The 23,158-nt window shown below is 40.9% G+C and overlaps 1 protein-coding gene across 4 annotated transcripts in view; it reads left to right on the top strand.

Moving 5' to 3' along the window:
• The window catches only part of KDM4C (lysine demethylase 4C), a 436,152-nt gene that overhangs the window by 87,636 nt on the left and 325,358 nt on the right, over window positions 1–23,158 (top strand). For all 4 annotated transcript variants that reach the window (XM_045780262.2, XM_087869653.1, XM_087869652.1 and 1 more), the window contains one exon: window positions 4,993–5,186. In XM_045780262.2, coding sequence (XP_045636218.1) covers window positions 4,993–5,186 — 194 coding nt within the window. The remainder of the gene's footprint in view (window positions 1–4,992; window positions 5,187–23,158) is intronic.

Genomic DNA, 23,158 nt, shown 5'->3' with positions numbered 1-23,158 from the left:
ACAGTTGTCCTATGAGGTAAGCAGGTCTGGATTTATGTATTCTTGGGAAGACTTAGGACCCTACTTCTGCTGGCAAGGATATAATTTTTGAAAGTAGTTCCAGTTAGAGACTGGGCCTTTACTATGGCTGTTTCAAGGTGGTCACAGTCTTGTCATGGCCTAGTTGGCAGATTTGAACTCTGGTCACTGCTCTGCCACAAATGACCATTGAGAAGCTATCAGATCCTGTAACCCTCGTAAGTACTGGAGCCAATATTTCATCAGAGAGCTTTTGACTCCTGTACAGCATGTTGCTTTTCTGAGATTGTGTCATTCTTTGAGATAGAAGTTCTTCATTTCATTTTGTTATTTGCTGGGTGAGGACAGAAAGAGTGTATGTATTAACCTTGATTTTCATAAGTTTGCTAATTTGTCTTTTGTCTTAGAAAAACCTTTATGTAGGCTTTGATTGATGTACTTTCATTTTTTTTTCCCAAAGATTTATTTATTTGAGGGGCGCCTGGGTAGCTCAGTCAGTTAAGTGTCTGCCTTTGGCTCAGGTCATGATCCCAGGGTCCTGGGATTAAGTCCCACATGGGGCTCCCTGCTCAGCAGGAAGTCTGCTTCTCCCTACCCTCCTTCCATTTGTGCTCCCTCTCTGTCTCTCAAAAATAAATAAAAATAATAGATTTTATTTATTCGAGAGAGAGAAATAGAGACCACAAAGGGGGAGGCAGGTGCAGGCAAAGGTGAGAGGGAGAAGCAGACTTCTTGTTCAGCAGGGAGCCGGATGTGGGGTTTGATCCGAGGACCCTGAGAAATGATCTGAGCTGAAGGCAGATGCTTAACTGACTGAGCCACCCAGGTACCGCATGCCTTAATTTTTACATACTTTTTTTTTTTTTTAAGCCCATTCTCTGGTCATCAGTATATTTTGGTAGTTTTAAAAAGTTTGATCATGTCTTCTGTGTTTTCTTCCTAGTTTTAACCTCTTCGTATATCTTCATTTAGAAATACCTTTTGGGGAAGGTTTTAAATGCATTAAATTTACACTATCTCTATGTGTTTTTAGGTGGCACAATCGAATTACATATGTATATTATGACAATAGATGTTACCATAGTCCAGCCACACCCTCATATACCCTGGGTTTTGAAATGCCATCACAGCTGTGGCTCAGATTATTTTCTCTTTTACTACTGAGTTATTTGGGCTGAGGCATTTAAGGAGCAGTTTACTATGATCCTTCCCTGAATGTGCTGTCCCACACAGCATGATTTTATGGAATTTTAATGTATTATATAAACAAAATTCCATGGTTAAGCAATATTTGGGGAATTTGGAGTTAAACAGAGTTAAGCAGACTTTCTTATACTAGGACCTCTCACATCCTTTGGAGTACCTCTCAGCGCTGTGACTCTCTCTAAGAGGAGGAGAAAAAGAAGCCAAAGTTTGACCATAGCCTCTGGTAGGATTAATGTCCCACTGGAAATATTTTGGGAAAAATTGGTTTACTATGAGTTTTGCATTATTTCTCTGTGTTAAGTGGGAATGGCTCATTGTTGGTGAGGTTTCTCCCATGGCATGTTATTGCTGTGTCATCCTTCAGTCTTCCAGTGACTGAGTGCAGTCACTGTAGGGGGAGTCACAGATGTGCACAGTCCCAAGGAGAGGATGCTTATTGTCCTACCTATGGCCTGTTTCAGGGATGCAGGCCCAGAGTGCAAGGGCCAGGAACTCAAACTTGGTACTGTCTCTCTGTGGAGATGTATAAATGCATTGTTCCTGTTCTGATGTTACTCCCTCTGTGAAATCCAAAGCCTGGCTCTGGTTATGGTAATGAAGACTTAAGACTTCTTTCAGACTGCCATCTGATTCCTGATAGGTGGAAGATACAGATATTGAAAGGAAAAATCCTTCATAAACTTCTCAATTATGCATATGTGCACAAATCATTGGCCAATTGTGAATTATTTCAAAAAACCTGACAGATGCAGGGTAAATAGACAAACGGAACAGGACAGGCCCAGAATGCCAAATGGGTGATTGGAGTGAAGGGAGTGGGAGCTGGCAGGTAATGTCTGCCCAGTGGAAGTCAGGTGAATTACAAATATTACTCAAGCATCTGCTGAAAGCTGTGTGGGAGAGCTTTATTTGAGGGGTTGGAATCTGGGAATAGGCATTTGTCTATGAACTTGGGCTGGTATGCAGACTTTCTGCTAAGACTCGATGGCTGTAAGCTTTGAATAGTTGGGCAAATTTTGACCTGGCATGTGGGGCTTGTTTGCAGCTAAGGTCTTTTTGGAGACTGCTTTTACACTAAATGAGTTCTGTTACCACCTCAACAAAAGTAAAGCAGGCTTGCATTTTAAGCTTTGCCAGTGTTCGTGTAGGATGGCTGTACCTGTGGGTGGGAAGAATATGGGAACTCGATGGGTTTGCCCATCCTAAATCCAGGGTTTGCTCCTTGGGTCTTTGTTGAGGAGGCTGACAGATGAGGATGAGAGGTTTTATTTTAAGATGATCAGAACTGGAAGCATAGAGTTTAGGCTTAGGAATCTGATTTAGGTTTATCTTTGCCACCTAATACTTGCTAGGAGTATTAGTTTTTCCATTTGCTCATTTAGGTATAGTGTTACCTATTTTACAGGATTGTTTTGAATAGGTATAGTATGTATGTATGTATAACGTAATGGGGTAGAGCATGGTATAACACTTTGTCTAAATAATAGACTAGGGGTACTCCTTGTCTAGATCTGTGAGGGCGACCTGGACTCTTCAGTGTTTGAGAAGAGCCTGTCCTTGGTAGCAGGTAGGTAGTTCATTCAATAGTAGAGAACACAATTTGGAGAAGGAATTTTGAAGCAGTAAAATTTATTTTTAGTCTCTGTTATGCCAGTTACTCTTAATATAACCTCTTTAGTTGGAATGATAGGACTTTTTATTTTAGTAAAAGAAATTAAGTTTCAGCATTATGGCAACCGTGGCTCTGCTCAGAAGAAAGTACTACAAATATGTTACTTGTCCATTAATGGAAAGAACCACTAGTGAATTTCACAGGACTTTATTATCACTTATCTCGTTGTCTGGGGAGGCTTTCCAGTAAGATTTATTAGAGAATAGTGGAGATGTTTATTTCATAGGTTCTAAGAAATAGTAGGTGTTATTTTCCAAAGATTTTGTGTCTGTTAGTCTGTTCAGTACTCTGAGCAGCTCTAGGAAGATGTAGTAGCTGTCATGTTTTCATGAAGAAAGACTGGAAGCTCAGAAAGTCTTAGTGATTTTTGCCCTGGTCAGTGGCAGAGCTGGGGCTATAATCTGGGTCTTCTCTCAGCACTCTTTCTTCTCTACCTTCTTTCCCTTGGAGCTGCAGGTCAAGGGATGTCAAGGGATTCAGCCTCAGTGATTTCTGAAAGATAATGTCAGAAATAAAGAAGAATTCTCCAAATATAGGAATTTCAGAGGAATAGTTCTTAAATTTGCAAGCTTGTTCAGTTTAAAATGATTCCTATAATATGGTGCTCATTTATTACTTTAGATTCATTGCCTCAGTAATGACTTTCAAATAGGACTCTATTATTAGAGTGATTGGACCGAGGTCTGACTAAAGTTAAGAGACTGCATCACTATAAATAGAGTGAGATAAAACATTTTATAGAATTTGATTTAATTTTTATGAGGTCTTATAAGTTGGAACCTAGGATCTTCTCTCAAAAGACACTTTGACCAATTTCCAAATAGCAACTTCCCACTATGGGGTCTAAGTTGTAGATAGAGTGGCTGCTTAGGGGGATTGGGGAATTAAATTATTTCCTTTGGGACTTTTAATTACGTTACCTGAGGCAGAGCTTCAGTAACTGCTGCATCAATAATTTCCCTAACCCAAAGCTTGAGGACGTAAGATTAGCAGAGAATTGTCTAAGACCAAAATGAAAACAGAACAGCCCAGGAAGTTTTTAGTGTGTAAGGGAAGTACTGGATGTGGTTGTCTGTGTGGTCATTGGCAGTCACTGGAGAAGGCCTTATCAGTGTAGAGGAACACATCGAACACCCTTCTTTAATAGCACCACGAGGAGATTGAAATGGATTTAAAGGCATTGCAGTTTCCTCATGATTGCATAGAGATGGGCCCAGTCTCTAATCTTTATGTTTCATTATGAGAAAGGCATGCAGGAAAAATACACAGTTTGTAAAGATCTTAAGCAATTGTGAGTTATAATTGAATAATTGGTAAGTTCTAATAAAACCAGAATCTTTTCCTATCACCATAACTCTAGTATCAGTGACCCTTTTCTCTCTATCATCACCATTATTGCTATAAAACTAGATTTCCCCAGCAATTTTATCGTTTGGATAAGTATTTTTTTTCAGTTATTCTGTGTTTAAAACTTCCCATCAACATAAGAAGTTACTATTTAGTTGAAGGAACAGTAAAAGCACAATGATCTGTGGTTTAGAAGAATGCTAAGAGCTTTCCCCATAATTAGAGGTGGGATTTTTAGGAAATGATGTATCACATGCTAAAATTGAAATGAATAGGGATGAGAGTGGGAGCACAGAAGATATATTTTGCCATTGGTATCTTGAGATGATGTCTGACATTGAACATGACTTCTAAATTAATGTACAAATAAATAAACTAAAAAGCAAAAGACTATCTCCCCCCTCGAATAAAAGGTATGCCAAAGATGGAAATCATATTCTTTGAATCAGTGATTTTTTGTTAACAACAACTGAGGGGTGGAGCCTTACCTTACACTTCCATTTGGAATCAGGAAGTTTTTTGCTATACTTTCATGCTAATGTTCACATATAACTGCATTATGCCAGTAGTTATTTTGGATAATTTATAATTGATATATCACCTGAATAATGATTGCTTTATTTTTCATTTCTCAGTAAATTAAAATATACAGTGTGATAATTTTGGCACATGACAGTTTGATTAGTAAATGTTATTTTATTAGCTTATTAATGTTTGATTTTTTTTTTTCCTCTCTCTCCTGGTTCCAGGGTGTGGACGAATGGAACATAGCTCGCCTAAATACAGTCTTGGATGTGGTTGAAGAAGAGTGCGGTATTTCTATAGAAGGTGTAAATACCCCTTATCTCTATTTTGGCATGTGGAAAACCACATTCGCATGGCACACCGAGGATATGGACCTCTACAGCATTAATTATCTCCACTTTGGAGAGCCCAAGTCTTGGCAAGTTACATGTTTAATATTCATTTGCTTAGGAGTTTTGAAATTTGGGCAATACGAACCTACTGAAGAGGATTTTCTTCCCTTATCTGGTGAATTCAGATTTATATGAATTGAAAGTTTTTGAGTGTAATAATTGATTGTCTCCCATTCTGCCCCTGGTTTTGCTCAAAACCATAAAGCTAGTAGTGACTGGTATATCCAAAGTGGCTTGCAGACCATTTTGTGGGGGATGGATTGATAGATATTGTAGTCTTGAAGAATTTTATTAGGCATTTTTACTTCTCTGAGCATTTGTTGGAAGGTATGGTGGAAATAGTTAAGAGTGAAAGTTGATTTCATTGATGTTGAGTATTAGATAATAATAATGATCATCTGGTCCAGCCTCTTCTAAATAAATGACAAGAGTGGGAGAGGAAGGATGAATCAGGAGGCTTGTTACTGCTCTCCAGGTGATGGGTGTGGGGAAAAGAATGTTATTGTTAATATGTGTTCTTAACTTGCAATTTCCTGTGTTTATGAGCCTCTTTCCTCATCTTTCTGAGCAATGACTTAAAGATGTACCACTTTGTAAAATCACGTAGTATATTCTTATGTACTTGTTAGTACACATATGTAATTGTTAGTCAGTCACCCTGGGATCTTTTGTGGTTAGCCAGTTTCATGTTTTGAACTTGTTTTTGTGGGTTTTACTCTTAGGGAAATTTAAGTATCAGTTCTGTTTTCTATAATACACGTATGTGCGGGAAAACACAGAGGCATATGAAGCATGACCTTGACCAATCCAGGAAAGATGATGTTTCAGATGGATGTGAACATGACAGGATGCTCTTCAAGTGCTTGTGTCAGCCCAGTAGCTTTCTTGCCTCCAAATTAAATATAATGGCCTCTTTCCAAGTTCTCCTGCTTGATTAGGTGTTGAGATGCAGTAATTTGGGGATAATCTCCACCTCCATTTTGCCATTATTACTTGCCCTTGAGGTTTTATCATGTATTGAGATGTTAAGTTGTAAATTTTCTCCAAAAAATTCAGATATAGCAAAACTTCCTAATGATCAAAATGACATGTAGTTGGAAGGCAAGTTTTATGTGAAGAGCAAAGTTCTTAGGTAGGACGTACAAGAAAAATCCAGGCAGTTCTCATTTCTTATGGAGTTTTGTGATCTAAAAAAAGTTATGGGGAAGCTGTTTAACTCATTTTAAAGTTTTTTTTTAATAATAATTTTTTATTAAGTTATGTTAGTCATCAAACAGTATATCCTCAGTTTTTGAAGTAGTGTTGCATGATTCATTATTTGCGTATAACACCCAATGCACCATGCAATGTGTGCCCTCCTTAATACCCATCACCAGTCTATCCCAGTCCCCCACCACCCTCCCCTCTGAAGCCCTCAGTTTGTTTCCCAGAGTCCATAGTCTCTCATGGTTCATTCCCCCTTCTGTTTACCCCCCTTTCATTCTTCCCTTCCTTCTCCTACCGATCTTCCTGCTATTTCTTATATTCCATAAATGAGTGAAACCATATGATAATTGTCTTTCTCTGCTTGACTTATTTCACTTAGCATAATCTCCTCCAGTCCTGTCCATGTTGCTGCAAATGTTGGTAATAGTTCTTTCTGATGGCTGAGTAATATTCCATTGTATATAGGGACCACATCTTCTTAATCCAGTCATCTGTTGAAGGGCATCTCGGCCCCTTCCACAATTTAGCTAATGTGGACAATGCTGCTATGAACATTGGGGTGCATATGGCCTTTCTCTTCACTACATCTGTATCTTTGGGGTAAACACCCAGTAGTGCAATGGCTGGATCATAGGGTAGCTCAATTTTTAACTTTTTAAGGAACCTCCACACTGTTTTCCAGAGTGGCTGTACCAACTTGCATTCCCACCAACAATGTAGGAGGGATCCCCTTTCTCCACATCCTCTCCAACAATTGTTGTTTCTTGCCTTGTCAATTTTTGCCATTCTCACTGGCATAAGGTGGTATCTTAGTGTGGTTTTGATTTGAATTTCCCTGATAGCTAATGATTCTGAACATTTTTTCATGTGTCTGTTAGCCATTTGTATGTCTTCTTTGGAAAAGTGTCCGTTCATAACTTCTGCCCATTTTTTGATTTGATTATTTGTTTCTTGGGTATTGAGTTTGAGAAGTTCTTTATAGATCTTGGATACCAGTCTTTTATCTGTAGTGTCATTTGCAAATATCTTCTCCCATTCTGTGGGCTGCCTCTTAGTTTTTTTGACTGTTTCCTTGCCTGTGCAGAAGCTTTTGATCTTGATGAAGTCCCACAAGTTCATTTTATCTTTTGTTTCTCTTGCCTTTGGAGATGTGTCATGAGAAAAGTTGCTGTGGCCGATGTCAAAGAGGTTGCTGCCTATGCTCTCCTCTAGGATTTTGATGGATTCCTGTCTCACATTGAGGACTTTCATCCATTTGGAGTTTATCTTTGTGTATGGTGTGAGAGAGTGGTCAAGTTTCATTCTTTTACATGTAGCTGTCCAATTTTCCCAGCACCATTTATTGAAGAGACTGTCTTTTTTCCACCGGATGTTTTTTCCTGCTTTGTCAAAGATTAGTTGCCCAAAGAGCCGAGGGTCCATTTCTGGGTTCTCTGTTCTGTTCCATTGGTCTATGTGTCTGTTTTTGTGCCAGTACCATGCTGTCTTTGTGACCACAGCTTTGTAGTATAGCTTGAAATCCGGCAACGTGATGCCCCCAGCTTTATTTTTCCTTTTCAACAATTCCTTGGCGATTTGGTGCCTTTTCTGGTTTCACACAGATTTAAGGGCTATTTGTTCCAGCTCCTTGAAAAATGTCATTGGTATTTTGATCGGGATGGCATTGAAAGTGTAGATTGCTCTGTGTAGCATAGACATTTCAACTATGTTTATTCTTCTGATCCATGAGCGTTGAATGTTTTTCCATCTTTTTGTGTCTTCTTCAATGTCTTTCAAGAGTGATTTGTAGTTTGTAGAATATAGTTCCTTTACGTCTCTGGTTAAGTCAATTCCGAGATAACGTATGATTTTTGGTGCTACTGTAAATGGGATGGATTCCCTAGTTTCTCTTTCTTCAGTCTCATTGTTCGTGTATAGAAATGCAACTGATTTCTGAGCATTGATTTTGTATCCCGCCACATTACTGAATTGCTCTATACCTTCTAGTAGTTTGGGGGTGGAGTCTTTTGGGTTTTCCATATAGAGTATCATGTCATCTGTGAAGCGAGACAGTTTGACTTCTTCTTTGCCGATTTGGATACCTTTGATCCCTTTTTGTTGTCTGATGGCTGTTGCAAGGACTTCTAGTACTATGTTGAATAATAATGGCGAGAGTGGGCATCCTTGTCGTGTTCCTGATCTTAAGGGAAAGGCTTCCAGCTTTTCCTCATTGAGAATGATATTTGCTGTAGGCTTTTCATAGATGGTTTTTATGAAATTGAGGAGTGTACCCTCTATCCCTACACTCTGAAGGGTTTTAATCAGGAAAGGATGCTGTATTTTGTCAAATGCTTTTTCTGCATCTATTGAGAGGGTCATGTGGTTCTTGACTCTTTCTTGTTGATATGATGTATCACACTGATCGTTTTACGAATGTTGAACCACCCTTGCATCCCAGGGATGAATCCCGCTTGGTCATGATGGATAATCCTTTTAATGTACTGTTGGATTCTATTAGCTAGAACCTTGGTGAGAATTTTGGCATCCATATTCATCAGGGATATCGATCTGTAATTCTCCTTTTTGATGGGTTCTTTGTCTGGTTTGGGGATCAAGGTAATATTAGTTTCATGGAATGAGTTTGGTAGTTTTCCTTCTGTTTGTATTTTTTGAAACAGCTTCAGGAGAATAGATATTATTTCTTCTTTGAATGTTTGGTAGAATTCCCCGGGGAATCCATCAGGCCCTGGACTCTTGTTTTTGGGGAGGTTTTTGATCACTGCTTCAATCTCCTCATAATTAATCAGTCTGTTTAAATAATCAGTTTCTTCCTGTTTCAGTCGTGGTAGTTTATAGGTTTCCAGGAAGGCATCCATTTCTTCCAGGTTGCTTAATTTATTGGCATAAAGCTATTGATAAACGTTTCTAATGATCCTTCCTATTTCATTGGTGTTGGTCGTGATCTCTCCCCTTTCATTCATAATTTTATTAATGTGGGTCCTTTCTCTATTCTTTTTCATAATTCCTGCCAGTGGCTTATCGATCTTATTTATTCTTTCAAAGAACCAGCTTCAAGTTCTGTTGTTCTGCTCTACTGTGCTCCTCGTTTCTAATTCATTGATCTCTGCTCTAATCTTGATCAACTGCCTTCTCGTGCATGAGTTAGGCCTGTTCTTCTGTCCCAGCTCCAGCTTCTTGAGGTGAGAATATAAAAACTGCATTTTAGATTTTTCTATTCTTTTGAGTGAGGCTTGGATGGCTGTATATTTTCCCCGTAGGACCGCCTTTGCAGTGTCCCATAGGTCTTGGACCAATGTGTTTTCATTTTCATTCGTCTCCAAAAATTGTTTAATCTCCTTAATTCCCTGGTTTACCAAATCACTCTTGAGCAGGATATTTCTTAGTTTCCAAGTGTTCAAGTTTCTTCCAAATTTTTCCTATGAATGAGTTCCAGTTTCAAAGAACTGTGGTCTGAGAATATGCAGGGAATAATCTCAGACTTTTGGTATCTGTTGATACCTGTTTGGTGACCCAGTATATGGTCTATTCTGCAGGAAGTTCCATGTGCATTTGAAAAGAATGAGTATTCTGTTGTTCTGGGGTGTAGTGTTCCTTATATTTCTGTGAGGTCCCTCTGGTCCAGTATGTCATTCAAAGCTCTTGTTTCTTTGCTGAAATTCTGCTTAGGTGATCTATCTATTGCTGAGAGCGGAGTGTTGAGGTCCCCTACTACTAAAGTATTATTATCTATATGTCTCTCTATTCTGGTTAAGAGTTGGGTTGTGTATCTAGCTGCTCCCCTGTTGGGGCCATAGATATTTATAATTGTTATATCCACCTGTTGGATACATCCTTTAGGAATAATATAGTGTCCTTCTGTATTTCTAAGTACAGTCTTTAGTTTAAAATCTAATCTGTCTGATATGAGAATTGCTACGCCAGCTTTCTTTTGAGGTCCATTGGCATGAAAAATGATTTTCCATCCCTTCACTTTCAGTCTGGATGTATCTTTAGGTTCAACATGAGTCTCTTCGGGACAGCAAATGGATGGGTCATGTCTTTTTATCCAGTCTGCAACCCTGTGGCATTTTATGGGAGCATTTAGGCCATTCACATTGAGAGTGATTATTGAGAGATATGATTTTAGTGATGTCATGTTGCCTGTGAAGTCTTTGTTTCTCTAGATTGTAAATTTCTGTTCTGTATCACTCTTGGGGTCTTTTTACTTTTATAGAAGCCCCCTTAATATCTCATGTAGGGCTGGCTTGGTGGTCACAAATTCCTTCAGTTTCTGCCAGTCTTGAAAGGTCCTCATCTCTCCGTCAATTCTGAATGACAGCCTTGCTGGATAAAGGATACTTGGCTGCATGTTCTTCTCGGATAGAGCTTTGAAAATACCTTGCCAACCCTTCCTGACCTGCCAGGTCTCTGTAGACAGGTCTCTGACCTTATTCTGATTTCCTCCTTCTGTAGGTGAGGACTCTTTTCTCCCTGGCCGCTTTCAAGATTGTATCCTTGCATCTCAGATTTGCAAATTGTACTATTATGTGACATGGTGTTGGTCTGGTCTCATTGATCTTGGGAGGGGTCCTCTCTGCCTCTTGGACACGAATGCTTTTACTTTGCCAGATTAGAGAAGTTCTCAGCTATAATTTGTTCAAATATCTCTTTTAGACCTCTGTTTTTCTCCACCCCCTCAGGGATGCTGATGATTCTGACATTGGAATGTTTCATTGAGTCAGTAATCTCCTGTAATCTACATTCTTGAGATTGGATTTTTTTTGAGCCAAGTTCCCATTTTTTCCTTCTTTTCTATCATCCCATCTTCCAATTAACTAATTCGTTCTTCTGCCTCATTTACCCTGACCTTCAGAGCATCCAGTTTAGATTGCATTTGATTCATAGCAGTTTTTTTTTTTAAAGATTTTATTTATTTACTTGAAAGAGAGAGAGAGAAGGCCAGCGAGAGAGGGAACACAAGCAGGGGGAGTGGGAGAGGAAGAAGCAGGCTTCCAGCAGAGGAGCCTGATGTGGGGCTCGATCCCAGAACGCCGGGATCATGCCCTGAGCCGAAGGCAGACACTTAACGACTGAGCCACCCAGGTGCCCCTGATTCATAGCATTTTTAATTTCTGCCAGATTCGCTTTCATTTCTGCCCTTAGAGATTCTGTATTGTCATTAATATTTTCGTTACTGTTTTTTTCAAGCCTACACATCATCTTGACCATTGTTACTCTGAACTCCATTTCTGACAATTTGGTTATATCCATATCCATCAGTTTTGTGGTAGAGGCCACAGTCTCATTATCTTTTTTTTTTGTTGGGGGGGATTTCTCTTCCTTGTCATTCTGATGAGGAGAGGTTGCGGGGATGCACAGAGCCCAAATTATTGACCAGGACCCAGGCAGTGTGCACTTGTTTTATAGGGACCTTAGGGATGTGGACTTCTTGATTTTTCAGCCTGCCTTCTGGCAGAGGGGCCTGCCGCGCTGATACTGAGGCAACCCTGCCCGGGTAGAGTCGCCCCGTCCCCTGCGAGGGGGGATGGGGTTGGCACAATGCGAACTGGTATTTCCGGGCTTTTGTTCTCTGGCTGCTTTCCCGGGCTTTTGTTCTCTGGCTGCTTTCCCTGGCGGTCTTCTGTGACTCTTCTGAGAGTCAGAGCAGCAGTGGCTGTATCCTAGTCTCTGTCTCAGAACAGAGAGATCGCAGTCTGCTCTCCACCATGCTCTCCTGGCCACTTTAACTCTGTTTCTGTCGGTGCTGCTAAAAACCCAGCAGCCTCCTGGGTTGTGCACCCCGCAGCCGGTGTCCCAGCCGTTACTTCCAGGGCCTACATGTCTCTGTCCTTTGTGCTTCTAACACCACCAGCCACCTTGGGTTCCCGCATGCGCTCCTGAGCTCCCTGTTTCATTGTGGTTCACGGGCGCTCCGGAGCTCTGGTTTTCCGTCTGGTTGGATGCTCGTTTCCCTGGCTCACAGTCTCAGTCTGCTTTCTCGCCGGTGCCGGTCCTCGAGTCCGGCCCGCTCCCCAGTGCAGGTGGCTACTGCTTCCTGGTGCTCGAGCGCTGCAGCTCCCTCCCCCTTCCTTTTATTTTCCGATATCTGTGCGCGGATTCACGGCTCCCTGCCTGATACCTCAATACTCAGCGCTGGAGATGTTCGTTTCTGGAGATCCAGATGTATCTTCCTACGTCTCAGGCTGATTTCCTCGGTGTTCTGGATGGTCTGGTAGATATCCAGCTCAATTCAGGGGACCAGCTGAAAAAGGGGTCCCCTACTCCTCCGCCATCTTTTTCCTTTCCTAAAGATGTTTTATTTTCACATTTCGTTTGATAAATTCTTAGCATTCTGCTCTCTAAATGGAATAAATAAAAACTGAACATTTTTAGTAGGTGGTCTAGGACCCAGAGAGGCTTTTGTGACAGAATGGTATGGTGGGACTATTCATTACATAGTTGTCTACTGAGGGCCAGTTTTGAGCACATGCTTTACTCCCTGTGGGTCTCTGTTTGTCATGTTTCTTCAACATCACAGTAACATCTGTTGAAATGTCGTCCTTTAGTACTTTTGGGACTTTGAAAGACTCAGAGAAATATTTTAAGCAATCCATAGGCACTGGGGCAGTTTCTCAGCTGTATAATTACCTCCATGCTGTTTCTGACATTCACTTTCAGTGTGAACAAAATTAAATGAAATGGGTAAATTCATTATAGGTAACTATATATTTTCCTTAAGAAACCTGGAAAGTTAGTAACAAAACCTTTCTGGAGGTGTTTTAGAAGTCAGCTAATGAGAATGCCCAGGACAATAATTTGAAATTACAGTATTAGAGGAGTTTATTTTATTCTCCCGCATCCCCCACTGTTAGAGGAGTTTAGATGATATCTCTGCTTTCTTATCAAGAAAGATGATCCCCCCACTGTACTTCCTGAACAGAATTATGTTATCTTCTGAAGATCGCTTAGGGGAGAGTATGCTGGTCAGGGAGAAGCCTGATTCTAGAGTCTTGTGTCTTTGTGAAGGAGTACCATCGTTCATGAGTGAGAATAATTTTGCCCAGTTTCAAAAAATTTCTTTCTGCTAGCATTTCTATTTTCTGTAATTACTCTATTAGTTATTATAGACATATAGACATCATTATATGCATTAATGGTAGATTTATAATCTCACTATTATCTTTAACCTTGACCATTATTTATAATGATAAAATGATAAAATCCAGCAGTGAGTTATGACCACTAATCTACATTCCACTTTCTAAGATAACTACTGTAGGAAAAGAATGATATAAATGACTCTAAGAATATTTCCCAGTAGATTTATGAAAGATTATGTTAGTTTAGCATAAATAATTTTGAGGTAAATTCTATTATCATTAAAATTCATTTTAGTACCCATCATAATATATTTTAAGTGAGCTTTGAAAGGTGGTAGAAGCAATACAAATTTATTAAATATTGGGAGGTAGGCAGTGTCTCTTGGCAGAGTTTAGATTCAAGGGACCAGCAATCTGGGCTCTACTCCTTCTGCTACTAACATTTGTGGCTTTGGACAAGTAACTGTACTCCTTTGTTTGTTTTGAGAGATTTTATTTATTTTAGAGAGGGGGGTGGGCTGGTTCAGGGGAGAGGAGCAGAGGGCAAGGAAGAGGATGAGGGAGATAATCTCCAGCCAACTCCAGGCTGAGCAAGGAGCCCAACTTAGGGCTTACTCTGTCTAGAAAATGAGAAGATGAGGAGGTGACATAAGGTTCTCTATGTGCGTGCACGTACGTGCACTGGTTTCCTTTTCTGCTGTCTTTTCCTTGTTGAGTTGTATGTGGGATAGTTGCCTTTACTTTTCTCCAGGGGTGCACTCCCTTGTGCTTGACATTTCTGACCCTAGCAATGTGTCTTTTCCTTCTAGCCTTATAGGTTGGTGTTGAATTTCGACTTCTTCTTCTTCAATTCTACCCTTAGGTATCAAGTTTTGGATGTGATTTTTGCAAAACTGTCTTAAGATTTCCTCCTTAATTCCATGTCTACAGTGCTCTCTGCTGTTCTCTGCCTGTGTATCCCTTATTTTTTGCCCAAAGGCTTTCTGGGCTCTCTGCTGCCTCTAACTTAGACACCTGTTTTTGTACTTTTCAGGTGCTTCTGACTACCTCTCCACCCTTTCCTGTGTCTGCCTTGAAGTTGGGTCTGTGTCTGCCTTTGAATGATCAGCACTTAACACAGGGCCTGGCTCTAGGACAATCTGTTTAAGGGCAGAGAAGGAAATATATATAACATTTTATAAAAATTTTTGTCTAAGGTGTAGCTATTAACAGTACTCATTTTCCTGGGATTTCTGAGGAGCTGCAGATGCACAGCTCCAGGTAGAAGCCTTGAGACATACTTTTCTAGGCACTGAGTGTGGCACATTTTGCTTAGTAAGTGTTCATGAACACAGGGTTGTACTGAAGAGACTTCAGTGGCGTGAACATTTCTGGCATAAAGGTTTAGGGCAGAAAGAATGCTTTAAATAAGCAGATAGAAAACTGCTTTAGCAGTCAGTGGTAAAGTATTTATTTTCTTGGAATGAACATTGATTTTGGAGCCAGAAGACCTGTTTTAAAATCTCAATCTGTCACTTACCAGCTGAATAACTTAGGGCAAATAACTGTACTTATTTCATCATGAGTTTCTTTAACTGCTGAATGGAGGTGTGATTTATTCTCTGTCTCCTTATAGGATTGCTAGGAGGGTCCAGGGATATGCTTTGTTTAAAAGTGCTTTGTAAACTGTGAAGTACTGTACAAATATTTCCAATTACTATTATTTTAATAACCTTATGAAAGTAAATAATTTTTTGGTCATAGTAATGACGAAACATGAACTTGACGTGATATATCTATATATAATAGAGTAGGAGTTTCAAGGATAAATAAAATATAATTCTCCCTTTCAAGTGTCATATGTGACAGTGATTAATTGCTGGGAGCTATAGAATTTAGGTGGTGCCTCGAATCCTTCTTCCTGAGACTGTGTCCAAACACAGTGAATAAGAGACTTTCAGATTTAGTCTCTAGAGAATGAGAAAGGTAAGATTTGAGAGGACATGTCTTAAGCTATGAGAAGGTCTAAAATCAGGCAAGAAGTTTCTCCCGGATGTTTTTAGAAAAATTAAGAATGGGGTAGTATTTTGGACTTGGTTAAATTTTATTCCCTAACTGTGAGATTTTGTAACAGTACCACGTAGCATTAAGAAGTGTCAGATTATTCAGGATAGATAGTTTAAACCTAGTTTGATGCTTTTTCATTAGATCATTTATTCAGTGTTGTGTGGTATTTAAGAGCATGGATTTTTTGTACCTGAGTCTTTTGTTTTGAGTTCTGACATTACTTTTTACTGAGCATGTGACCTGGACAATTATTATATATTCTTTCTTGAAAATTAAGTTCTGTGCAGTTATTGTTTTTACTAAGTTTTATAATGATTTCAGACAAAAAGTAACTTGGTTTTTATGATTGCTCAGGATATTAATTTACCCGTATATGGATATTAAACTGTATTTTGAATCCCAGATGTAAAAGAGCTGCTTATATTTTTAATGGTCACTGAAACTTCCTTGTTAGAATTCTTTTTTTTGCTGCAGTTTCCTGACTTTTGACTGTCTGCAGATGTGGCTAGTAGAGTTTCTCTTTTTCATTTAATTGTTCTTCAGGAAATAGGCTATAAGATGGCATAAGGGTGGGGCTAAGCTCTGCTGAATTCCTTTGCTCAGGGGCTTTTTGTGTAGTCTTGTAAGGCCTCAGCTCAAATACCGTGTTCTCTAGGCCATGCTTTTAGATGCCTAGCTTTAAGTGGCACCTTACAGACATATTCATTGTAGCTCATGAAGTCCACTCTGAAGCTCAGATTTGTGTGCCAGAGGTGTCTTGGACAACACCTGTGAGGGGGATGGAAGGAAGGACTGGGCAGTAGGGGGAAGTTAAACTGCAGTAGAGCCATGGGCAGATCCCACAGGCAGCTGGAGCTGGCAAGTGCCTTCAGAATTACTCCAGGTTGAGGCAAGAGCATGAGGCTTTTATAGTTACGTCTGTATCATTCATTGTATATGGGCCACCACTGCCATGATCTTCAGGGAGGGAGCATGATTTTGGGTGGGTGTGAGGTGGGGTGAGAAGCCTTCCATTGAAGAATGCAGCAAGGGCCTCTTCTGGAAGGGGGAGCCTGGCACCTACCACAGCATCCGTTATAGTCCTGTGTTACTGTTTCTCACATCCATCTGTTTTTAAGAACTGAAAATGAAGTAAGCAATCTTCTATTTTCTGCAGTTAACTCATGAGACTTTATAATTTAAAATATGAGTGCTTAAATTTTACTAAATGCACAATATTTAAACTTCTTAACATCATCAGTAATGTGAAAATGTAACATAATCTACACATATAAAATCCACAGTTGTTCAGTCTTCTTTTTGACACTATTAGGAATATGCCTTGATTAAAAAGTATATTGTAAATTAACCACTTCAGAAATATTGAGTTTTGTGAAATATAAGTAGGTACTTTACTTTTTGATTCATGAAGTTTTTTGTAACAAGAACCAAAGGGGGGAGGAGTTAAGATGGCGGAGGAGTAGGGGACCCCTTTTTCAGCCGGTCCCCTGAGTCGAGCTGGATAGGTACCAGATCAGCCTAAATAACCACGGAATCAGCCTGAGACGCAGGATGATGCATCTGGATCTCTACAAATGAACATCTCCAGCGCTGAGTATTAAGGTACGAAGAGGGGAGCTGTAAACCGTGCATGGATATCGGAAGATAAACGGAAGGGGGAGGGAGCCGCCGTGTTTGGGCTCCGGGAAGCGGCAGCCACCTGCACGGGGGAGCGGGCGGACTCATAGAGGGCACCCGCGAGAGAGCGGACTGAGACCGGTGAGCCGTGAACGCGCGCGCCACCAGGCATCTCCCGGACCACCGGAATCCCGGAATCCCGGTGTGCTCACGGGATCCAGACTGAGACCGGGAACTCCCGGAGCGTGCGCGGGGCGGCTGGCGGGCCACCTGCACGGGGGAGCGGGAGGACTCGCGGTCGGCACCCGCGAAACAGCAGACTGAGACCCTGAACCGGGTGCGCGCGCCACCAGGCTTCTCACGGAACTCCGGAATCGAGGTGTGCTCACTGGGCATAGACTGAGACCGGGAGACCCGGGAGCGCGCGGGGCGGCCGGTGGCTGGCGGCATTAGAAACACAAAGGACAGAGACGCAGGGGCCGGTGGCTGGCGGCATTAGAAACACAAAGGACAGAGACGGGGCGGCCCTGGAAGTGAGGGCAGGGACGCCGGGTGTGGGGCGCACATCCCGGGACGCTACAGGGTTGAGCAGCACCAACAGTCACAGAGTTAAAGTGGCCAGAACATCAGTGGAGAACGGGCCGCAATCCCTCTGTTCTGCGACAATGCAGCCTCTGCTGCTCTGACCCTCAGAAGAGGCATAGCTGGCGGCCAGGGAAAGCCGCCAGAGAACAAAAGCCTGGAAATACCGGCTCAGAGAGTGCCCATCCCCATCCTCCCTCTCAGGGGACACGGAGACTCTACCCAAACAGGGTTGCCTGAGTATCGGCGCGGCAGGCCCCTCCCCCAGAACACAGAAGGCAGGCTGAAAAATCAAGAAGCCCACAACCGGAGGCGCCTGGGTGGCGCCGTCATTGAGCGCCTGTCTCCGGCTTAGGGCGTGATCCCAGCGTTCCGGAAAGGAGTCCCTCATCGGGCTCTTCCGCTGGGAGCCTGCTTCTTCCTCTCTCACTCCCCTGCTTCTGTTTCGTTCTTGCTGACTGTCTGTCTCCCTCTCTCAGATAAGTAAATAAATAAAATCTTTAAAGAAGAAGCCCACATCTCTAAGATCCCTATAAAACAAGGGGCACGGCCTGGGACCCAGTCAATAATTTTGGGCTCTGGAAACCCCACAACCTCTCTTCATCAGAATGACAAGAAGGAGAAGCCCCCCCCAGCAAATAAAAGACAGTGAGTCAGTGGCCTCTGCCACAGAAGTAACGGATATGGATGTAACCAAATTATCAGAAATGGAATTCAGAGTAACAATGGTCAAGATAATGAGTAGACTTGAAAAAAGTATTCAGGAAAATATTACTGAGAATATACAATCCCTAAGGGCGGAAATGAGAGCGAATTTGACAGAAATTAAAAATTCTATGAGCCAAATGCAGGCAAAACTAGAGGCTCTGACGGCCAGGGTCACGGAAGCGGAGGCAAGGGTTAGTGAATTGGAGGATGGGTTAATAGAGGAAAAAATAAAAATAGAAGATGGTCTTAAGAAAATCCACGCCCACGAATGTTGGCTACGGGAGATTACTGACTCAACGAAACGATCCAATGTTAGAATCATCGGCATCCCCGAGGGGGTGGAGAAAAACAGAGGTCTAGAAGAGATATTTGAACAAATTGTAGCTGAAAACTTCCCTAATCTAGCAAGGGAAACAAACATTTGTGTCCAAGAGGCAGAGAGGACCCCTCCCAAGCTCAACCATGACAGACCTACGCCATGTCACGTCATAGTGCATTTCGCAAATATTAGATACAAGGATACAGTATTGAAAGCGGCCAGGGCAAAGAAATTTCTCACGTACCAAGGCAAAGGCATCAGAATTACATCAGACCTGTCTACACAGACCTGGAATGAGAGAAAGGGTTGGAGGAGCATTTTTAAAGCTCTTTCAGAGAAAAACATGCAGCCAAGGATCCTTTATCCAGCAAGGCTGTCATTCAGAATTGATGGAGAAATAAAGACATTTCAGAATCGACAGTCACTAGCCAATTTCGTAACCACGAAACCAGCCCTACAGGAGGTATTACGGGGGGTTCTATAAAAGTAAAAAGGCCCCAAGAGTGATACAAAACAGAAAGTCACAGCCAATACAAACAAAGACTTTACTGGCAACATGGCAACATTAAAATCATATCTCTCAGTAATCAGCCTGAACATTAATGGTTTAAATTCTGGCTTCAAACGCCACAGGGTTGCAGATTGGATAAAAAGACATGACCCATCCATTTGCTGTCTACAAGAGACTCATTTCGAACCCAAAGATGCATTCAGACTGAGAGTAAGGGGATGGAGTACCATCTTTCACGCAAATGGACCTCAAAAGAAAGCTGGGGTAGCAATTCTCATATCAGATAAATTGGATTTTAAACTACAGACTATAGTTAGAGATGCAGAAGGGCACTATATTATTCTTAAAGGAAGTATTCAACAAGTGGATATGACAATTATAAATATATATGCCCCCAACAGGGGAGCAGCAAGATACACAAGCCAACTCTTAACCAGAATAAAGAGACATATAGATAAAAATACATTAATAGTAGGGGACCTCAACACTCCACTCTCAGAAATAGACAGAACACCCTGGCAGAAACTAAGCAAAGAATCAAAGGCTTTGAATGCCATACTCGACGAGTTGGACCTCTTAGATATATATAGAACACTACACCCCAGAACCAAAGAATACTCATTCTATTCTAATGCCCATGGAACATTTTCAAGAATAGACCATGTTCTGGGACACAAAACAGGTCTCAGCCGATACCAAAAGATTGAAATTATCCCCTGCATATTCTCAGACCACAATGCTCTGAAATTGGAACTCAACCCCAAGGAAAAATTTGGAAGAAACTCAAACACTTGGAGCCTAAGAACCATCCTGCTCAGGAATGACTCGATAAACCAGGAAATCAAAAATCAAATTAAACAATTTATGGAGACCAATGAGAATGAAAATACAACAGTCCAAAACCTATGGGATACTGCAAAGGCAGTCCTAAGGGGGAAATACATAGCCATCCAAGCCTCACTCAAAAGAATAGAAAAATCTAAAATGCAGTTTTTATATTCTCACCTCAAGAAGCTGGAACAGCAACAGAGGGACAGGCCTAATCCACGCACGAGGAAGCAGTTGACCAAAATTAAAGCTGAAATCAATCAAGCAGAAACCAGAAGTACAGTAGAGCAGATCAACAGGACTAGAAGCTGGTTCTTGGAGAGAATCAATAAAATTGACAGACCACTGGCAAGACTTATCCAAAAGAAAAGAGAAAGGACCCAGATTATTAAAATTATGAATGAAAAAGGAGAGGTCACGACGAACACCATTGAAATTGGAAGGATTATTAGAAATTTTTATCAACAGCTATATGCCAATAAACTAAGCAATCTGGAAGAGATGGAATCCTTCCTGGAAACCTATAAACTACCAAGATTGAAAAAGGAAGAAATTGATTTCTTAAACAGGCCAATTAATGATGAAGAAATTGAGTCAGTGATAAACAACCTTCCAAATAACAAAACTCCAGGCCCGGACGGTTTTCCTGGGGAATTCTACCAAACATTCAAAGAAGAAATAATACCTATTCTCCTAAAGCTATTTCAAAAAATAGAAACAGAAGGAAAGCTACCAAACTCATTCTATGAGGCCAATATTACCTTGATCCCCAAACCAGGCAAAGACCCCCTCAAAAAGGAGAATTACAGACCGATTTCCCTAATGAATATGGTCGCCAAAATCCTCAACAAGATACTTGCTAATAGAATCCAACAGTTCATTAAAAGGATTATCCACCACGATCAAGTGGGATTCATACCTGGGATGCAAGCGTGGTTCAATATTTGCAAATCAATCAGCGTGATACATCATATCAACAAGAAAAGACTCAAGAACCATATGATCCTCTCAATCGATGCCGAAAAAGCATTTGACAAAATACAGCATCCTTTCCTGATTAAAACCCTTCAGAGTGTAGGAATAGAAGGTACATTTCTCAATCTCATAAAAGCCATCTATGAAAAGCCTACTGCAAATATTATTCTCAATGGGGAAAAGCTGGAAGCCTTTCCCTTAAGATCAGGAACACGACAAGGATGCCCACTCTCGCCACTATTATTCAACATAGTACTAGAAGACCTTGCAACAGCAATCAGACAACAAAAAGGGATCAAAGGTATTCAAATCGGCAAAGAAGAAGTCAAAATGTCTCTCTTCGCAGACGACATGATACTCTATATGGAAAACCCAAAAGAAGCCACTCCCAAACTATTAGAAGTTATAGAGCAATTCAGTAACGTGGCGGGATACAAAATCAATGCTCAGAAATCAGTTGCATTTCTGTACACGAATAACGAGAACGAAGAAAGAGAAATCAGGGAATCCATCCCATTTACAATAGCACCAAAAACCATACGTTACCTTGGAATTAACTTAACCAGAGACGTAAAGGACCTTTATTCTAGAAACTATAAATCACTCTTAAAAGACATTGAGGAAGACATAAAAAGATGGAAAGATATTCCATGCTCATGGATCGGAAGAATTAACATAGTTAAAATGTCCATGCTACCCAGAGCAATCTACACTTTCAATGCTATCCCGATCAAAATACCGAGAACGTTTTTCAAAGAACTGGAACAAATAGTCCTTAAATTTGTATGGAACCAGAAAAGACCCCGAATCTCCAAGGAACTGTTGAAAAGGAAAAACAAAGCTGGGGGCATCACAATGCCGGATTTCGAGCTGTACTACAAAGCTGTGATCACAAAGACAGCATGGTACTGGCACAAAAACAGACACATAGACCAATGGAACAGAATAGAGAGCCCAGAAATGGACCCTCAGCTCTTTGGGCAACTAATCTTTGATAAAGGAGGAAAAAACATCCGGTGGGAAAAAGACAGTCTCTTCAATAAATGGTGCTGGGAAAATTGGACAGCCACATGCAAAAGAATGAAACTTGACCACTGTCTCACACCATACACAAAAATAAACTCCAAATGGATGAAAGACCTCGATGTGAGACAGGAATCCATCAAAATTCTAGAGGAGAACATAGGCAGCAACCTCTACGACATCAGCCAAAGCAACCTTTTTCATGACACATCCCCAAAGGCAAGAGAAACAAAAGATAAAATGAATTTATGGGACTTCATCAAGATTAAAAGTTTCTGCACAGCCAAGGAAACAGTCAGAAAAACTAAGAGGCAGCCCACGGAATGGGAGAATATATTTGCAAATGACACTACAGATAAAGGACTGGTATCCAAGATCTACAAAGAACTTCTCAAACTCAATACACGAGAAACAAATAAACAAATCAAAAAATGGGCAGAAGATATGAACAGACACTTTTCCAATGAAGACATACAAATGGCTAACAGACACATGAAAAAATGTTCAAAATCATTAGCCATCAAGGAAATTCAAATCAAAACCACACTGAGATACCACCTTACGCCAGTTAGAATGGCAAAAATAGACAGGGCAAGAAACAACAATTGTTGGAGAGGATGTGGAGAAAGGGGATCCCTCCTACATTGTTGGTGGGAATGCAAGTTGGTACAGCCACTCTGGAAAACCGTGTGGAGGTCCCTTAAAAAGTTAAAAATTGAGCTAACCTATGATCCAGCCATTGCACTACTGGGTGTTTACCCCAAAGATACAGACGTAGTGAAGAGAAGGGCCATATGCACCCCAATGTTCATAGCAGCAATGTCCACAATAGCTAAATCGTGGAAGGAGCCGAGATGCCCTGCAACAGATGACTGGATTAAGAAGTTGTGGTCCATATATACAATGGAATATTACTCTTCTATCAGAAAGAACGAGTTCTCAACATTTGCTACAACATGGACGGCACTGGAGGAGATAATGCTTAGTGAAATAAGTCAATCAGAGAAAGACAACTATCATATGATTTCTCTCATCTATGGAACATAAGAACTAGAATGATCAGTAGGGGAAGAAAGGGATAAAGAAAGCGGGGGTAATCAGAAG

Source organism: Ursus americanus, chromosome 18, assembly GCF_024610735.1.
Source record: "Ursus americanus isolate L20-20 chromosome 18, mUrsAme1.1.p, whole genome shotgun sequence".
Taxonomy (NCBI): Eukaryota; Metazoa; Chordata; class Mammalia; order Carnivora; family Ursidae; genus Ursus; species Ursus americanus.
The sequence above is the reverse complement of the archived record's forward strand: the minus strand, read 5'-3'. Positions and strand labels throughout refer to the sequence as shown.